This window comes from Hemitrygon akajei, chromosome 12 (assembly GCF_048418815.1).
Source record: "Hemitrygon akajei chromosome 12, sHemAka1.3, whole genome shotgun sequence".
Classification (NCBI taxonomy): Eukaryota; Metazoa; Chordata; class Chondrichthyes; order Myliobatiformes; family Dasyatidae; genus Hemitrygon; species Hemitrygon akajei.
In genome coordinates this window covers 44,127,196-44,145,640 of record NC_133135.1, presented here as the reverse complement: position 1 = coordinate 44,145,640, position 18,445 = coordinate 44,127,196, and the positions used below count along the sequence as shown (strand labels likewise).

Here is an 18,445-nt window from a genome sequence, read left to right as displayed (position 1 = left end):
GATAATGAACTTCAGTAAAAAATTACCAAAAAAAATGCAAAATAATTCTCAAGAGAACAATTTAAAATTCTGCACAAAATCTACACTTAATGCATTGACAGGCAATCAAGTCTAGGGATCAAAAAGAAATTCTAAAACTAGGTGCTTCCTCCAGTTAACTAAGCTGCTTTATTCTCAGGACTTATGGTTGACAAAACTGACATTTTTTGCATATCCTACCTCAAATAACCCATTAACAGTACTGAAATTATATATACTCATGTGAAACTAGTTTGACTGAAAGAACCATAGCCTAACACTACATTAACAACTTTAAAATCTCTTAAATTAGGCATAAATCAAGTAATCTCTAACTCTTTTCTAGCTATATCACTGTCTGGTATGGGATTTTCAAGGCATCTAACCACAGAATTGTGAGGATTGCTGAGAGAATCATCAGGGTCTCTCCCTCGTCCCCCCACAACCCCACCCATCCAGGACATACACCAGAAGTGCTGCATTTGCAGAGCCCTCAGCATTGTCAAAGACCCTCCCCCATTCATCCCACAACCCCTTTGAGAGGTAGGTACTGAAGTGTAGGAACAAGGGCTGTTAGGCTGGGTAATACCTCCTTCCCCTGACACGTGAAACTTCTGAACACCCTGAACGCAGTATTTATGACAGCGTCAATAGCAGGAATACTATGTGGCATTTGCACTTTGTCAGCTAGTACCTCTACAGAATACTTTCTTTTAATCTGTGTTAATATTATTTTATGTGCTGTATGTACTGTGATTTGCACCCTGATTCTTGAGAAACGCTGATTTGTTTAGCTGTATACATGTACATGGTTGAATGGCAATAAACTAACTTGAATGAGATTCTTCTTTTTTCATTTTTAGAATCTTTTTATTAATACATAATCTTCTACAACTATAGAATAATACAAAATTTCAACAAATTAATATGTATACAATTAATAGAGATGAAGAAAAGCATCATAATATATAAAAATGAAAAAAAATTTATATATAGAAAAAAGAAGGAAAAAAAAGAACCCCATCTAACTAAGAAAAAAAACCCCATTAACTACAAAAATAAAACCATTAGGAATCAACCCCTGGAAGCAATATGTTTAATCATCATCTAGATATATAGAAAAAATTCATCAACTGCCAATTCACCTTTTTTTTTAAAAAAAGATAATAAAATTGGAAGGAAACCATATAGAATAATTCAAATTAAATGGTAATATTTGGCAAAAGAACCCCACCTTCTCTCAAAATCAAATCGAGGTTCAAAAGTTCTACTTCTAATTTTTTCCAAGCTGAGACATAACATTTCTTGAGAAAACCATTCAATTAATGTAGGGAAAGAGATATCTTTCCATTTTAGTAAAATAGTCCTTCTTGCCAACAATGTAACAAATGCAATTACATGTTGATCTGAAGATGAAATACCCTGAATATGATGCGGAACTATTCCAAATAGAACAGTTAATCTATTAGGTTGTAAATTAATTTTCAAAGCTTTAGAGATTGTAGAAAATAAAGATTTCCAAAACAGTTTTAATGAAGAACATGACCAGAACATGTGACAAAGTAGCTACTTCAGTTTTAAATCTATCACAATGATTATCTACACTAGAAAGTATTTTAGATAGTCTCTCCTTTGTTAAATAATAACGATGGACAATTTTAAACTGAATTAGACAGTGATTGGCACATATAGAAGAAGAATTTACATTTTTCAAAATTCCAACCCAATCTTCATTCACAAAGGTCATATTAAGTTCTCTCTCCCATTAAGTTTATATATATTAAGTTCGCTCTCATTGTTTAATCTTTAGTGATAGGTTCTCTTTTTGTAACAAGAGTAAATTATAAATTCTGCTAATGGAACCTTTCACTAAGGGATTCAATTTCAAAATGGAATCCAACAAATCAGATTCTTGTAAATATGGAAACTTAGGTAAATATTGTTGTAAAAAATGTCTAACCTGAAAATCTTGCAAAAAATGTGTATGAGCAAGAGAGTATTTATTAATTAACTCTTCAAAAGTCATCAATCGACCATTATAAAATTAATCTGTAAAAAAAAATTATCCCTTTATTTTTCCGTAGGAGAAAAATGGGGTTGGTTATTGAAGGTTTAAATGAAAAGTTTCGATATAAAAAACTAAACAACTTAAATTGTTTAAAATTTTTAAAAATTACGAAACTGAATCCAAATCCATAAAGATTGTTTAATAACCAGGTAAAAATTTAAATTTGGAATTTTGGAGAGCTGTAAAGGTAATGGAGCTCCTAATATTGAAGTTAAATGAAATTGTTTAATAGCTTTTAATTCCAAATCAACCCAAAGTGGTTTTTGGCTCTTATCGAGCCAGTATAACCAAAAACATAATTGTCTAATATTTACAGCCCAATAATAGTCTTAAATTAGGAAGTGTAAATCCACTATCTTTTTTGGGTTTTTGTAAATGGTACTTGTTAATTCTTGGTCTCTTATTGTTCCAAATAAAGGAAGAAATAAGAGAGTCAATTTGATCAAAAAAAAATTTAGTTAAAAAGATAGGTATATTTTGGAAAATATATAAAAATCTAGGTAAAATCATCATTTTCACAGCATGGATGCGACTTATTAAAGAAAGAGTAAGTTGATTCCATCTAGAAAATAGTAATTTCATGGAGTCTACTAAAGGAACTATATTAGCTTTGTAAAGATCTTTATATTTTTTAGTAATTATAATACCTAAATATCTAAATGTATTAACAATTCTAAAAGAAATATCATTATATGTACTAACAGGAGCATTTAATGGAAACAATTCACTTCTATTCAAATTAAGTTTATATCCCGAAAATTTTCCAAAATCTTTAAGTGTTTCCAAAAGATTAGGAATTGATTCCTCAAGATTCGAAATAAAAATCAAAAGATCATCTGCATAAAGAGAAATCTTATGTACGGTTCCATTTATAGAAATACCATGAATGTTTTTGGCCTCCCGTAATGTTATAGCTAAAGGCTCCAATACAAGATTAAATAATAAAGGGCTTAATGGACATCCCTGTCTAGTACCACGAGAAAGTGAAAAGAAAGAAGACCTATAATTGTTAGTAATGACCATGGCAATAGGGTTCTTATAAATCATTTGAATCCATCTATTAAAATTATTACCAAAACCAAATTTTTCTAATACTTTGAACAAGTATGGCCACTCAACTATATAGAATGCCTTTTCTGCATCAAGAGAGATAACACATTGAGGTTGCTTAGATAATGGTGAATAAATAATGTTCATCAATCTCCGAACATTAGAGAAAGAGTAACGGCCTTTAATAAAGCCCATCTGGTCCATAGAGATAATTTTAATTAAAACATTTTCCAAGTGGTTAGCCATTATTTTAGAAAGAATCTTTGCATCCACATTTAATAGCAAAATAGGTCTATATGATGAACATTCAACAGGGCCTTTATCTTTTTTAAGAATTAAGAAAATAGATGCTTCATAAAAAGAAGGTGGTAAATTACCCTTCTCAAAGGATTCATGAAACATTTCCAAAAGATACGGAGAAAGTAATCTTTCAAATTCAAATTCTACTTATACAGCTGAATTCAAGGACCAATTATTTAAATGGGCAACATAAAGCACTGAGGGCATACTGGAACCTCAAAGTTCAAAGTAAATTTCAGAATTAGGTTTAATATCACCGGCATATGTCGTGAATTTCATTAAACAGTACTATGATAAATATAGAAAAATATTGAGTATGTCTATTAAATGGTTAAGTTAAACATAAGTAGTGCAAAAAATTTTTTTTTAAATAGTAAGTGATTCACGAGTTCAATGTTCATTTAGAAATAGGATGGCAAAGGGGAAGAAGCTCTTCCTGAATCATTGAGTGTCACCATATACAACACTGAAATTTATTTTCTTGTAGGCATACTCAGAAAATCCAATAACTGTAATAGATGATAGACAGATAATGAAAACTCAAGTAAGAACTTTAAAGGAGCCTTTCCTACCTTAAGGTTAAAAAGGAATCTTGAGCAATGTGGAACTAGATGAAAAGGGTAATATTGTTCCCGTTTCCAGTACTTTGAAAACTTCTTTCTCAATCAGGATGTGTGGAAATACCTGCTTGTTAGCAACAATGTATTTGTCGTAATCAGACCCTGAGATCTGACATGGCCCCACAGTCAGCTCAGACTGAGGATCTGTAGTCAATCAAGGGTGGTGGAACTAGTCACTCCCCAAAAGGCAGCATCAGTGATCGACTAGAGGAGTTGCAATCCAATCGGTCACATGGAGTTGCTTCTTGTGAGATTGATCATTGGTGGATTGAATTGAATTGAATGATCTTTATTGTCATTATACATAGGTACAATGAAACTCTGTTTGGTTTGCTCTCAGGCAATCAAACAAAATGGTAGATAAAAACAAGACAGTAATAGAAAAACAGTATTAAATAGAAAAGTAGCAGAAAATAAGTTGCAGCAGCACCAGAATGTCACAGTAATGCACAAAGTGCCATTAGTGCAAGTATTTGAGCCCTTGTGTGTGCATGTGTGTGCTCACAGTTTCAGTCACTGTTCTGTGGGAGCGGTGTGATGGAGGCCACAGCTCTGCGGTAGAAGCTGTTCCTCAGTCTATTTGTTTTGGTTTTAAGTGTCCTAAACCTTTTGCTGGACGGCAACAGGTGAAACAGGGAGTGGCCGGGGTGTGTGGTGTCTCTGGTTATGCATATTGCTTTCCTCCTGAGTCTGCTGGAATAGATGGTGTCCAGTCCTGGGAGCTCCATCCTGACAATTCACTGGGCCGCCTTCACCACACGATGCAGGTCTTGTCGCTCAGCGGCTGTACAGCTGGCATACCACACTGTGGTGCTGTTGGTCAGGATGGTTTCAATTGTGCTTCTGTAGAAGTTTAGCAACAGCTTTTGTGGGAGTTTGGCCTGTTTCAGCTTTCTGAGGAAGAAGAGTCTTTGTTGTGCCTTTTTTACAAGCAGTGAGATTTTGGTGGTCCATGTCAGCTGTTTTGACAGCACAACTCCAAGGAACTTTAGGTTTTCCACACTTTCCACTACCTCTCCATGCATATGGAGGGGGGTGTGTACTCTGTCCTTTGATCTCCTGAAGTCAGTGATCATCTCTCTTGTTTTAGAAGTGTTAAGGACCAGGTGGTTGTCCTAACACCACTCCGTCAGATGATCCACCTCGAGCCTGTAGGCTGTTTCATTCTCGTCCGAGATCAGGCCAACCACTGTGGTATTGTCCACAAATTTAATTATGGAGTTGGAGGTGTAGATGGGGGTGCAGTCATGTGTGAAGAGTGTGTAAAGCATAGGGCTCGACACACAGCCCTCCTGGATTGACTACTTGCAATTCTAACACAGGGCTTAGCTCACAGCAAGGTCTGGTCAGGAAGAGGTCAGTAAAGGATGCTTGTGTCAATTTCTACATTAAAGCTGCTGTAATCTCTCACACTCAAATAGAGGCTTTTCATTGAAGAAGAAGAAATTTTGGCTTGATGTCATTTTTTACAAATTGGTTGGTCAGAACTTCCCAGCCAATTGTTACCATCTTACTCACTTACTGTAGGCAGAGTTCAGGGAAGACTCCAGTCTTATCTCTGCTAGACCAGTGTGTGGTGCATTGATATTTTTAATATTCATCTTTGCTAACACTGGAAATAATATATGGGCTTATCCCAAGGAGAAATATGACAGTTCAGAATTGGAGAAACTGGTAAAAGAAATGCAACGCTTGGTTTCTTTAAATTGTGAATATCAAAACTAAAATAGCAATATCATCTTGATATCTGTAAAATCTGAAGCCCAAGAAAAGAATTAAATTTTTTAAAGCACCAGAACTTCAATATTAGAGAAGTTATTCACCTCCTCACCTTCACAAGATGACCTTTCCAAATACCCACATAATACTTTCTCCCACCCTTCTTCACTGAATGATTCTTCCAATGTCCTGTGCTGAGATTGCTTCCCATGATTTGCCTCTTTTACACTCATTCTGCTACCTTGATCCAGAAATGTCAGCCTCCAATTTCCCAACATGACATGACAAAAAATAAGGACATTAATACATAAATAGCATGCTAGTCTGCATGTGCTTTATTTTTCTGGATGGAATAGGTGCTCAGCAAAAATTAATCTTAAACCATTCCAATTTTCAATGAAACATCTTGGCCATCTAAGGAACAGTCACTTTCAAAGAATATTAGAGGATAATAAGCACCACACCTTTCTTTGAGAAATGAGAAATCGGAATCAGTTAAGGTTTATGGGTTTCGTTATATCTAGTACCTCGCCATCGTCCTCCTCCATCTCAGCTTCAGCAGTAGCTAGTCTGGAAGCAGCCTGAAGTGTCCCAGTGATGCCAATGTCTCCAGATGTTCCTCCCACTCCTGGTATAGCTGGAAATCCTACAAAAAAATTCAACATAGCAATCGTGAAAAATCTGGAAATTTCTTTGCTAATTTCCATGCCCGTTTGTTTCACATAATTTTGTTAAAGAGGGCAAGTTGACTCACTCAGGATTTTTATTTCCATCTTTTAACAAATTCTCTCCTTCAGGAACCACACCCCCCCCCCCCCCCCCACCACTGCACCAACACCCGTTGTGATGAGTCAATGAACTGCTAAATCCATCTGTGGTATATCTCCTCACAACAGCAGCTAATTTTAAATAACCATTACATCTTCACTCAACTGTACTTTAACAAAATTAAAATGAGTGATTAATAACCAGTTTGCTATAAAATGCTGATGGTGTGAAATTTGTTCTGAGACAATAATTTATGAAAAATAATATTTGCTATATTATTTGGTTACTCTGAAGCAGTAACCTCAATAGCTCTATGGTTTTGTGCACCGTTATCTAAGTTGTCTGTACTGTACACTTAACAAAAACTAGTGATGTTCATTACAAGTGCAATATAAAGATAACAGGAAATGTTCCACTTTCATTTTGTTAGCCCTGATCAGCAGTAACATTATTAACCCAGCCTTACATTTAAGTTGCACTCCAGAGTTCCATCTATAATAAAGTATTCTAGTCTAATAATGCAATGCAGCAAACTGTGAATTAGCATTTTTCAGATGAAAGTGTTACAGCATGGTCTCACTTGACAGACGACACTTAACAAAACACAGCCAAGCTCTCCCTTGTGTCCTAATATTCATCCCTTAAACCAATCTTATTTGACGAGAAGCTCACTGCATACAGGATTTAGTGGTCACACTTCAAAAGTACTTCATTAACAGTGAAGTGCTTTGAGACACTGGAGGTCATGACAAGAATTCATAGAAAGACATGCAAGGATTGGTGATCTGCAGGTGGTACAAAAACAGGAATCTGGTCACCGAATTATAGGAAAGATATCAATAAATTAGAGTGCAGAGACGATTTACTAGGATGTTACCTGGGTTTCAGCACTTAAGTTACAGAGAAAGGTTGAACAAGTTAGGTCTCTATTCATTGGAGCGTAGAAGGTTGAGGGGGGATTTGATCGAGGTATTTAAAATGTTGAGAGGGATAGATAGAGTTGACGTGAATAGGCTGTTTCCATTGAGAGTAGGGGAGATTCAAACGAGAGGACATGATTTGAGAGTTAGGGGGCAAAAGTTTAAGGGAAACACGAGGGGGTATTTCTTTACTCAGAGAGTGATAGCTGTGTGGAATGAGCTTCCTGTAGAAGTAGTAGAGGCCAGTTCAGTTGTGTCATTTAAGGTAAAATTGGATAGGTATATGGACAGGAAAGGAGTGGAGGGTTATGGGCTGAGTGCAGGTAGGTGGGACTAGGTGAGATTAAGAGTTCGGCATGGACTAGGAGGGCCGGAATGGCCTGTTTCCGTGCTGTGATTATTATATGGTTATATGGGGTGGAGTCGGGGGAGACCTTTCCTCAAAAGGGCTGCTAGGAAGATGCTAATTGATATTTCAATGCGTAAAAATTATACAGGCGAAGTTGAGAAAAGCTGTATTTTCTGTAGCTTACTTTTGAAATATACCATTGTTGCCAAAAATTGTTTTTACATGAATGCCACTATTTCCTGCTTTCCAGTACACTCCAAAGGACAAATTACATTGGGAAGAAATAATGAGGTGGCTTGAGGTTTTTTTGCAGAAATTCAAGTATATTATTTAATTTTGCATTTTGTAAAAGAAAATTGTTTTTTTTAAAAGAAAATACATCTAAGTATTGCACTGCTTTAACCTTTTTCTTTTCATCTCCTATGACTGAAGGGAATTCCACTGTCAAGTCAATGATCAGCTTGGGATGGCACTTATTCTCAGGAATCTTGAGGATGAAGAGTTGTCAAGTAATGCATATAAAGGGCCACCTAAAACATGGGCTATAATACTGTTTAAAATAATTAACTGCTGCATTTGGAATTATGGTGCTCCCATCTTGATTAATCTTACACAAAAGTGATTAAGATTAAGGAAGAACCACAAGGTAGAGCTGAGACGAAGATATTTAAAGGATATCGTGATTAGCACATTATGAAACAAACAAAAAAAATCAGGTTATGTTTCAGGGCATTTAAAAACATCAATTCTCCAACTTCTTCAGTTGTGAGGAAACATTAGATGAAGAGGTGAAGAGTTTCAACATGGACTATTCAACTAGTGGTTCTTCACAACTAAGCTCTGTTACATTTATAACATATTTGATATGGGTATACGAATGCACATGCATTACCTTTCAAATAAAACACAGGTGCTTATGTTTATTTTAATACATTTGTTTCTTCTGCTGAAGAATGTGGAAACGGCAGACTCAAAACTGCACAAGTTTTCAAGTCGGCTTATCAACAAATTCTGAATTTTTTGATAAATTGTATTTGGCAACCAATGTGCCTACCAAAAATGGGCAGGCAGCTAATTTGCACAGATGATGATGATTGATCTCAGATTCCATTATTAGAATTCCATGCCTTACCCAATAAATGATTCTTATTTGTGGTCATCTGCATGCTTCCAATTAATCGGAACTAGACAGCCATGTCTAGCAAAAATTAAAGAGATCAAAGCTATTCAATGAAGGCTGACCAACAGCATGTAACCAGATAGTTAGAAGCCTTTACAAAGTGAAAGACTTTCCACATACATTATAATTTCCAAGACAGATACTGCACAGAAAAATTTGTGGCTAAAACCAGGGAGATGGCGATTGATTTTAGGAGGAAGAGGACTGTGATGAGTCCTGTATACATTCTGGGAGAAGAAATTGTGGTGGTGGAGGAGTACAAATACTAGGTGTTCACCTCAACAAACAGACTTGACTGGAAACCAACACCAAGGCTGTTTACAAGAAGGGGATGAAAGACTATTTTCTCAGGAAGCTGAGATCCTTCAATGTGTGCAGCAGGATGTTGGAGATCTTTCACCAGTCTACTATAGGGAATGCAGTCTTTTTTGCAGCTTTATGCTGAGGGAGCAACATCAGTGCTGGTGATGCAAAAAGACTAAATAAACTCATCAGAAAGGCTGGATCCGTCCTTGGTTACAACCTGGACTCTTGAATTAGTGGCGGAGAGGAAATCACTAAACAAACTGTTATCCATTATGGACAATCAGACACATCCTTTCCATGACTGACTGAATAAGCAGTGGAGCCCCCTTTCGAACATCCTCCGCTGTCACAACGATCGTTACAGAAAATCTTTCCCACAAAATACAGTAAGCATGTGCGACAGGAGAACAGCCATCATAGTACAATAGTCTGTTTTATTATTTTGTACATTATTATTGCACATTGGTAAATTATTATTGTGTATTTTATTATTCTGTACTTTATTATTAGTTAAGTCTGCACATTGCTAAGTGTTTTTTTTTTAAATGTTGCTGCTGTAACTAAAGAATTTCCCACTCAGGATCAACAAAGTACTTACTATTATTAAAATGTTTTTATTCTTAATGCTTCTAATGCCTTGCTTTTAGAATGTTGATAAGTCACCTCATAGTCAGGCACTGGGTCGACGTTCCACCCTTTAGCTTGACAAATTGCCTGTCAGTGTGCATATTTTATGTTGGCCATTTTTATCAGTCGCATTACCTTGAAGTACTGGGATCAATACAAATAAAATCCCCTAGCAGCTTCTGTAGGTGCCTGGTTTACATGCCCTTTTCAATGCATAATATGCAGAATAAAAATACCAACCATCACTTTTATATTCTCTGCCGTAGCATTAATCCTTTCTTAATTTAATCCTCTACCTACTCTTACTGCATTTTGCTTTCTGGTTGGCTGCCAGTGACTGGTTATTTTCTGCAGAGGTCGGTGTTGGGACTGTGCTTTTCACTTCAAATGTCAATGATTTGGACGACAGAATCGATAAGTTTGTGGGCAAATTTGCGGACGATACAAAGATAGATAGATGGACTAGCAGTATTGAGGAAACAGGGGGTCTGCAGAAGGATTTAAACAGATTAGGAAAATGGGCAAAGAAGAAGCAGGTGGAATACAATGTAGGAAAGTGCACGGTCATGCAATTTAGTAGAAGAAATAAAAACTTAGGCTATTTTCTAAATGGAGAGCAAATTCAGAAATCGGAGATGCAAAGGGACTTGGGAATCCTAGTCCAGGGATTCCTTAAAGTTTAACTTGCAGGCTGAGTCAGTGGTCGGGAAAGCAAATGCAATGTTCGCATTCATTTTGAGAGGATTAGAACATAAAAGCAAGGACTTGATGCTGAGGCTTTATAAAGCATTGGTCAGACCACACTTGGAGTACTGTGATCAGTTTTGGACCTTTTATCTAAGTAAGGATGTGCTGGCATTGGGGAGGGTCCAGAAGATGTTCACAAGAATTATCCTGGGAATGAAAGGGTTAATGTATGAGGCGCATTTGATGGCTTTGGACCTGTGCTCATTCTGCTCCTGTGTCTAATGGTCCTATTTCTGTTGCCATTAGAGTCCATTAAAGTCATTTCCTGTGCATGCAAACACATAGATTTAAAAATAAGTTAAAATGAAGGAACATTTTGTTATATTTAAAATTTCATCGGGCATTCAAATGCACTTAATATTATACACTCTTGTAATTTACATGTAGTACAAATGCTCTGCTCAAAGGAATGAATACCCTATACTTGCCTGGAGGTACTGGAAGATCTCCAAAATCCACTTTTCTTCCAGATTTATGTGCTCTGATGGCATCCTGGTATTGCTGGATAATAAAAAGGTAGAAATTCTCAACTTGATGAGATGTGTAATTGATGTACATTTTCAACTGACCAATTTCAAACTAATTTATGTAAATATAGCTCCTGCATACATGAATATTCATCTGCATATCTGCAAAAGAGTAAACGCCATTGTGAATGGGACTCTCAAATATTTAATGTTAAAACTGGTCTCTTGGATTTTTGTCAGGCAATGGGGGAGGGGGATAGAGGGTACTTTCCGTGTCAAATAGCGCCTTATCACTTAGCAACCCTTTCATAATGTACTTAGTTCTCAAACACTACAACTTAACTGGGGAAAATTTCTAATGACTCCCTTACATTCTTGGAAGAGTCTAACAAAAAGCTTGCTGACTTTATTTTCATGTTATCATTATCTTTTTGATTATTGTAGACACAAATATCACAGTTCTTCCTTACAACTATTTAATAAAACATAGAATTGTTAAAATATAAAATTACTCCATTTGCATCATTTTAACTTCTGAGCTATAAATGCATGTATCCGAATGAGATTTTCCCAATGGTTACGTAACCTATTTTTAAAACTTTTGGTCTAAACTATGTATAAGGGGCAGGTTATCCAGTTGAGAATACAAAGGGAGACTGAATAACTTTGCACATCTCATTTTAAGTTACCTGGCATCATTCTGGTCACCTTCACAAAGATAACATTAACTGTCACCCACAAACTAGCAATAGATGACCCACAAATTGGTCATCTATTTTTTATATAGACTTAATAGTTGCATCAGCATTGTAGGCTTTATCACATCACCTCCAGGAAATTAGAGCTAAATTCATGCACTTTTGTAATTTATTCCAGGAAACAGGGCCTCACTAACAAAATATTCAATGCTCTAACCAAATCATTTTAAGAATGCAGTATTCAACTGGCCAGTCACCATGAAGGTACACCACAATGTCCATGAGAAGCTGGGAGGTGATAGAGGGAAGAGGTTAAAGGGCTGAAGAAGAAGAAACACCTGATAGGAGAAGAGAGTGGACCATAGGAGAAAGGGGAGGAGGGACAGAAGGGGGAAAGTGATAGGCAGGCGAAGAGAAAAGAATAGGTAAGGGGGGAATGGAAGGAGTGGGAAGGAGAAGGGGTAAAAATAACTGGAAGTTATAGAAATCAATGTTTATGCCATTAGTTGGATGCTACCCAGACAGAATAAGAGGTGTTGCTCCTCCTACTTGGGTATGGCCTCATCATGGCAGAAGAGGAAGCCACTGACCAACATGTCAGAATGGGAATGAGGATTGGGAATTAAAGTGGGTGGTCACCGGGAAAACCTGCTTGTTGCCAATGGAATGAAGGTACTCAACAAAGCTGTCCCCCAATCTACATCAGGTTTCATCAACGTAGAGGAGGCCGCATTGGAAGCACTAGATTACCCCAACAAATTGGCAGATGAAATGCATCTCACCTGGGAGGACTGTTTGGGGTCCTGAATGGAGTTGAGGGAGGAGGTGAATGGGCAGGTGTTGCACTTCTTCTGCTCAGAGGGATAAATGCCAGGAAGGAGATAAGGAGATTACTGGGGAAGGAAGAACGTCTTTACCTTTTCCAGCTTTCTGCTCCCAGCTTCTCACTTCATCCCGCCTCAACCTTCTCCACTCACCTGGCTTCACCTCTCACCTTCTAGCTTTTACTCCTTCCTCTTCCTTCCCCCTATCCCCCCAACCAATCACCTTCTTAATCTGGATTCTTCCCCCTTCCCTTCCCTTCCCGTCCCGTCCTAATGAACGGTCTTGGACCAAAACGTTGACTGTTTATTCCTTTCTATAGATGCTGCCTGACTTACTGAGTTTCGCCAGCATTTTGCATGTGTTACTCAGGTTTTTCAACACCTGCAGAATCTCTTGTGTCCACAATGTTAGTGTCTAGTTAAGTCTCTTTTCATGTGTGTAGGATTTTGTCATAGCATCCTAATGCAACTGAATGGCTTTGAGAGGACTTTTACAAGTTAAGCACATTGCTCTAGATTTGAAATCTTACATTGCAGGGTCAGGTAAGAATAATGGTTTCCTCCATATCGGTGAACATAAATCTCCACCAGTGTACAGTCAAGGTCCATTTGGTGTAAACCAAATAGAAGCTGTGTTTGCTAATTCCTGGCCATAGAAGAAACTACAATCTCCTGTGAAGATCCACATATCAAATGTCAGTTTGGAAACTATCGTAGCAGATAGATTCAAGCCTTGATTGGAACCTTGAACCAGCTGCATGTGAACTTGGACTGAGCATCAAGGGAAAAAAAGTGTCTATCTGCAATTCAAGGCAATGCAGGATACAGTGCTGTTTTTTATATTATGCAAAGCCTTCCCAATGAGGGGATAATTGAATCAGCCATAAGAGGATCTGAATATACAGTAGATAACAAAGATGGTTTTATCAACAGCCTCTACACATCTCACAAATAAAATGGCCATTGAGTGCATAAAGCTATGAGTGTCCATTTATTTCATGGTTATAAATGAAATGGAACAGCTCATTAAAACATACATGAACCACATGTTAAGCAAGAAATAAACATCTTTAAAAGGGGATTGAAAAAAACCCCTGAAAAAATGGCTCAGTATTAACGTACTTTTGCTATTCTCTCATGCATCCTTGCCTTACGATCATTTCCAGTAGCTTTTGCCTGAGATGCTGCTGTTTTGTATCTCTCCATTCTTTGCTGTAGAGCTTCCAGTATGTCTTTGGGTGCTGGTGGTGGGCCTAGAATCACAGAAATAATCTGTACCTGCTGTAGTTAAGAATTTCTTTGGAACAACTCATTAGATATTAATAAGATTTTTACAGCAAACAGAACGCTAATATGTTTATGTCATTTGCAGCATTTTCTGCCCAACCTCCTTAAGTCAATTGTCACAACTTCCCTCATTTCTCCACCCATTATGGTTATCCCTTCTCTCCAATATGATCATCTAGCTCTCTAGCCCTTCCAGAATGTTGTTAATTTTAATAGAGGTATCATTCTTTGAATTCTGATAAATACAAACTTAGTTAACCTAATCTTTCCTCATGTGACAGTCCTATCATCCTAGATATCAGTGTGGTAAACCTCCACTACACTGTTAAGTACATCCTTTCTCAGGAAAGAAGAGAACCATATTTCAAGGTGCGGTCTCACCAAGGCCCTGTATACCTCATTAGTCTGGTATTCAAAACCTCTTGATATGAAGGTCAGTTTACAATTTGGCTTCTTAATTGCTTGCTTCACCTGAAGATTGCTTTCTTTCACTGGTATACACAAACACCAATTCCTTTTACATTAACACTTCCCAATCTAATACCATTTACGGTAAATTATATGCTGCCTTCGACTTTACTACCAAAGCAAATAACTTCACACATCTGTGCCATATTGCATTAGCAAAGTTACTGTCCATTTGCTTAATCTGCCGAATGGATGTATCAAGGGGATGGGAACACAGATTTAAAGTGACAGGAAAAAGAATGATTCAGAAGAGGAAAATCTATTGTTTAAATCAATGAGAGTGGTTATCATTTGTAATGCTATAGGTATGTGGCATTGGAACTCCAAAGAAAGCTGGGGTTGTAATCTAATGGGTTGAATAGACTCCATCCATGCTGCAATGAATCTATGGTTCTGTGGCAGTGCAGACAGACAGACATACTTTATTGATCCCGAGGGAAATTGGGTTTTGTTACAGCCGCACCAACCAAGAATAGTGAAGAAATTTGCAATATAAAAACATAAATAATTAAATAATAATAAGTTAATCATGCCAATTGGAAATAAGTCCAGCACCAGCCTATTGGCTCAGGGTGTCTGACACTCCGAGGGAGGAGTTGTAAAGTTTGATGGCCACAGGTAGGAATGACTTCCTATGACGCTGTGTTACATCTCGGTGGAATGAGTCTCTGGATGAATGTACTCCTGTGCCTAACCAGTACATTATGCAGTGGATGGGAGTCATTGTCCAAGATGGCATGCAACTTGGACAGCATCCTCTTTTCAGACACTACCATCAGAGAATCCAGTTCCACACCCACAACATCACTGACCCTACGAATGAGTTTGTTGATTCTGTTGGTGTCTGCTACCCTCAGCCTGCTGCCCCAGCACACAACAGCAAACATGATAGCACTGGCCACCACAGCCTCGTAGAACATCCTCAGCATCGTCCGGCAGATGTTAAAGGACCTCAATTTCCTCAGGAAATAGAGACGGCTCTGACCCTTCTTGTAGACATCCTCTGATGCTGGTTCTTTGACCAGTCCAGTTTATTGTCCATTCGTATCCCCAGGTATTTGTAATCCTCCACTATGTCCACACTGACCCCTTGGATGGAAACAGGGGTCACCGGTGCCTTAGCCCTCCTCAGGTCCACCACCAGCTCCTTAGTCCTTTTCACATTAAGCTGCAGATGATTCTGCTCGCACCATGTGACAAAGTTTCCCACCGTAGCCCTGTACTCAGCCTCATCTTCCTTGCTGATGCATTCAACTATGGCAGAGTCATCAGAAAACTTCTGAAGATGGCAAAACTCTGTGTTGTAGTTGAAGTCTGAGGTGTAGATGGTGAAGAGAAACGGAGACAGGACAGTCCCCTGTGGAGCCCCAGTGCTGCTAACCATTCTGTCTGACACACAGTGTTGCAAGCGCACGTACTGTGGTCTGCCAGTCAGGTAATCAATAACCCATGACACCAGGGAAGCATCCACCTGCATCACTGTCAGCTTCTCACCCAGCAGAGCAGGGCGGATGGTGTTGAACGCACTGGAGAAGTAAAAAAACTTGACTCTCACAGTGCTTGCGCTTGAAGCGGACTGACTTCAAAGTGGTAAGATCCATGAAAACCAAACAACTCACAATCTTCTGCTGCATATCCAGAGTTTATCCTGTTATTTGTGCAGTTCATGACCCATACTCAAAAATACTTATAACGTAAACTGTTGAAGCTCGAGACTGAAAATACACATCAAAATTTAACAAGAGGGCTTTGACTTCAAAGTTCACTGTAGGATAGAAATCAAGCACTGTAGTATTCCAACAGTTTTGACACTAACTAGCCAAAAATATGAAGGCTCAGCAGAAAACTAGTTTTTTCATTCTAAAACTCAATGACTTTATTCTCAGTTTTTTGTTAGTTCTGTGAATGTTTGAAAATGGAAAAATGATTCTAAGATGACAACTATTTCTTCATGCAGTACATACAAACAAGCTACTGCCCAATAGCTTGGGAAAGTTAAAATGCTAGTTGAAGGAGACCAAAGTTTCATCATTAACTTTATCCATTTTACTTGGGGTCCACATCCATAGACCTCTCAAAGCTGTCACGCAAGTTGATAGGGTCATTCCTGGGGCGTTTGGTGTGTTGGCCTTCATTAGCAGGGGAATTCAGCTCAAGAGCTGCAAAGTAATGTTGCAGCTCCATAAAACCCTGGTTAGACCACACTTGAAATTTGTGTTCAGCTCTAGTCGCCTTATTTTAGGAAGGATGCGGAAGCTTTAGAGAGGGTGCAAAGGAGATTTACTAGGATGGTGCTTGGATGACAGCACGTATCTTTTAAAGGTAGTTGAGCGAGCTAGCGCTTTTCTCTTTGGAGCAAAGGAGGATGTGAGGTGACCTGATAGAGGTCTCCAAAATGAAAAGATGGCTTAGATAGAATGGATAGCCATGCACCCTTTCCTCAGCTGGAAATGGCTAATGTGAGGGGGTGCATAATTTTGCTGCAGATATATTAGCGGCATTTAAGAAATTCTTAGATAGTCACATGGATGATAGAAAAACAGAGGTTTACGTAGGAGGGATGTGGTATATTGATCTAGGAGTAGGTTACAAGGACAGCACAACCTAGTGGGTTGAATGACTTGCTGTAATGTTCTACATTCTACTTAGTACCAACTGTACCTCCTAATTTAGACCATAAGACAATAAAATACAGGAGCAGAATTAGGTCATGTGGCCCATTGAGTCTGCTCAGCCATTTCATCACAGCTGATTCAATTTTCCTCTCAGCCTCATACTCCTGCCTTCCCCACTTACCCTGACCGATCAGTAATCTATCAACCTCTGCCCTAAATATACATAAAGACATGGTCTCCACAGCCACCTGTGGCAATGAATTCCACAGATTCATCACCCTCTGGCTAAAGAAATTCCTCCTCATCTCCATTCTAAAATGATTTCCCTCTTTTCTGAGGCTGTGTCCTCTGGTCTTAGACTCTCCCAGCCTAGGAAACATTCTCTCCACATCCATTATCAGGACCTTTCACCATTATAGGGTTCATTTAGGTCACCCCTCACTCTTCTGAATTTTAGTGAATACAGGTCCAGAGCCATCAATTTGGCTTACTGTGACTTACACTATATCCTTAAGGAACTGAATTACAAATTGTGCCTCATAGTTTCAAACTTTCAGCACTGATCTATGGTATATTATTTTTTAATTTAATCTATAATTATTTTCACAAAATGCCATTTTTCTTATTTATATAATAAAATTAAATTTCAGAAATACCAGTACAGAACATTTACGAAGCACACCTAACCTATCCTACCTGGTTCTGTGTTTCCCTGAGGTTCTGTTTTAGGACCACCTTCTTGATGATCAGGAAGAGTTACTGTCCTCGAAGGACTTGCTGATTTGTCTTGGGTTGAGGTATCTGTCAAAATATTTGAATAACTTTAATATATAAAACCATAATAAAGTTAGTAAATCACTTTATAATATCTCATGATTTTTCTGTTCAATATATTAAAACCACAAGAAATACTTAATCTGACAGGTTGAATAACTAATCTTCTGCAAGGATGCAACAAGCATTTCTAAATTAATAGTCAGTCAGGAGCCAGATTCTGCTGTGCGAGAGTTCAAAATTGGTTTGTGTGAAGAACATAGCTTTCTACTTACTTCATAATGATTTGTTTTAGTTAGATAGAGAAGATCCTGAGAAGCAGGATTTATGAACATTCGGAGAGGCTTAATATGATTAGGAATTGTCAGCATGGCTTTGTCAAAGGCAGGTCATGCCTTATGAGCCTGATTGAATTTTTTGAGGATGTGACTAAACACATTGATGAAGGTAGAGCAGTAGATGTAGTGTATATGGATTTCAGCAAGGCATTTGATAAGGTACCCCATGCAACGTTTATTGAGGGAGTAAGGAGGCATAGGATCCAAAGGGACATTGCTTTGTGGATCCAGAACTGGCTAGCCCACAGAAGGCAAAGAGTGGTTGAGAACAGGTCATATTCTGCACGGAGGTCAGTAACCAG

The 18,445-nt window shown here is 37.9% G+C and overlaps 1 protein-coding gene across 2 annotated transcripts in view; it reads right to left on the bottom strand.

The window, feature by feature from the left end:
• cc2d1b (coiled-coil and C2 domain containing 1B) overlaps window positions 1–18,445 on the bottom strand; it is a 103,257-nt gene that overhangs the window by 31,885 nt on the left and 52,927 nt on the right. For both annotated transcript variants that reach the window (XM_073063005.1, XM_073063006.1), the window contains 4 exons: window positions 17,728–17,832; window positions 13,784–13,914; window positions 11,101–11,173; window positions 6,303–6,421 (listed from right to left, as the gene is read on the bottom strand). In XM_073063005.1, coding sequence (XP_072919106.1) covers window positions 6,303–6,421; window positions 11,101–11,173; window positions 13,784–13,914; window positions 17,728–17,832 — 428 coding nt within the window. The remainder of the gene's footprint in view (window positions 1–6,302; window positions 6,422–11,100; window positions 11,174–13,783; window positions 13,915–17,727; window positions 17,833–18,445) is intronic.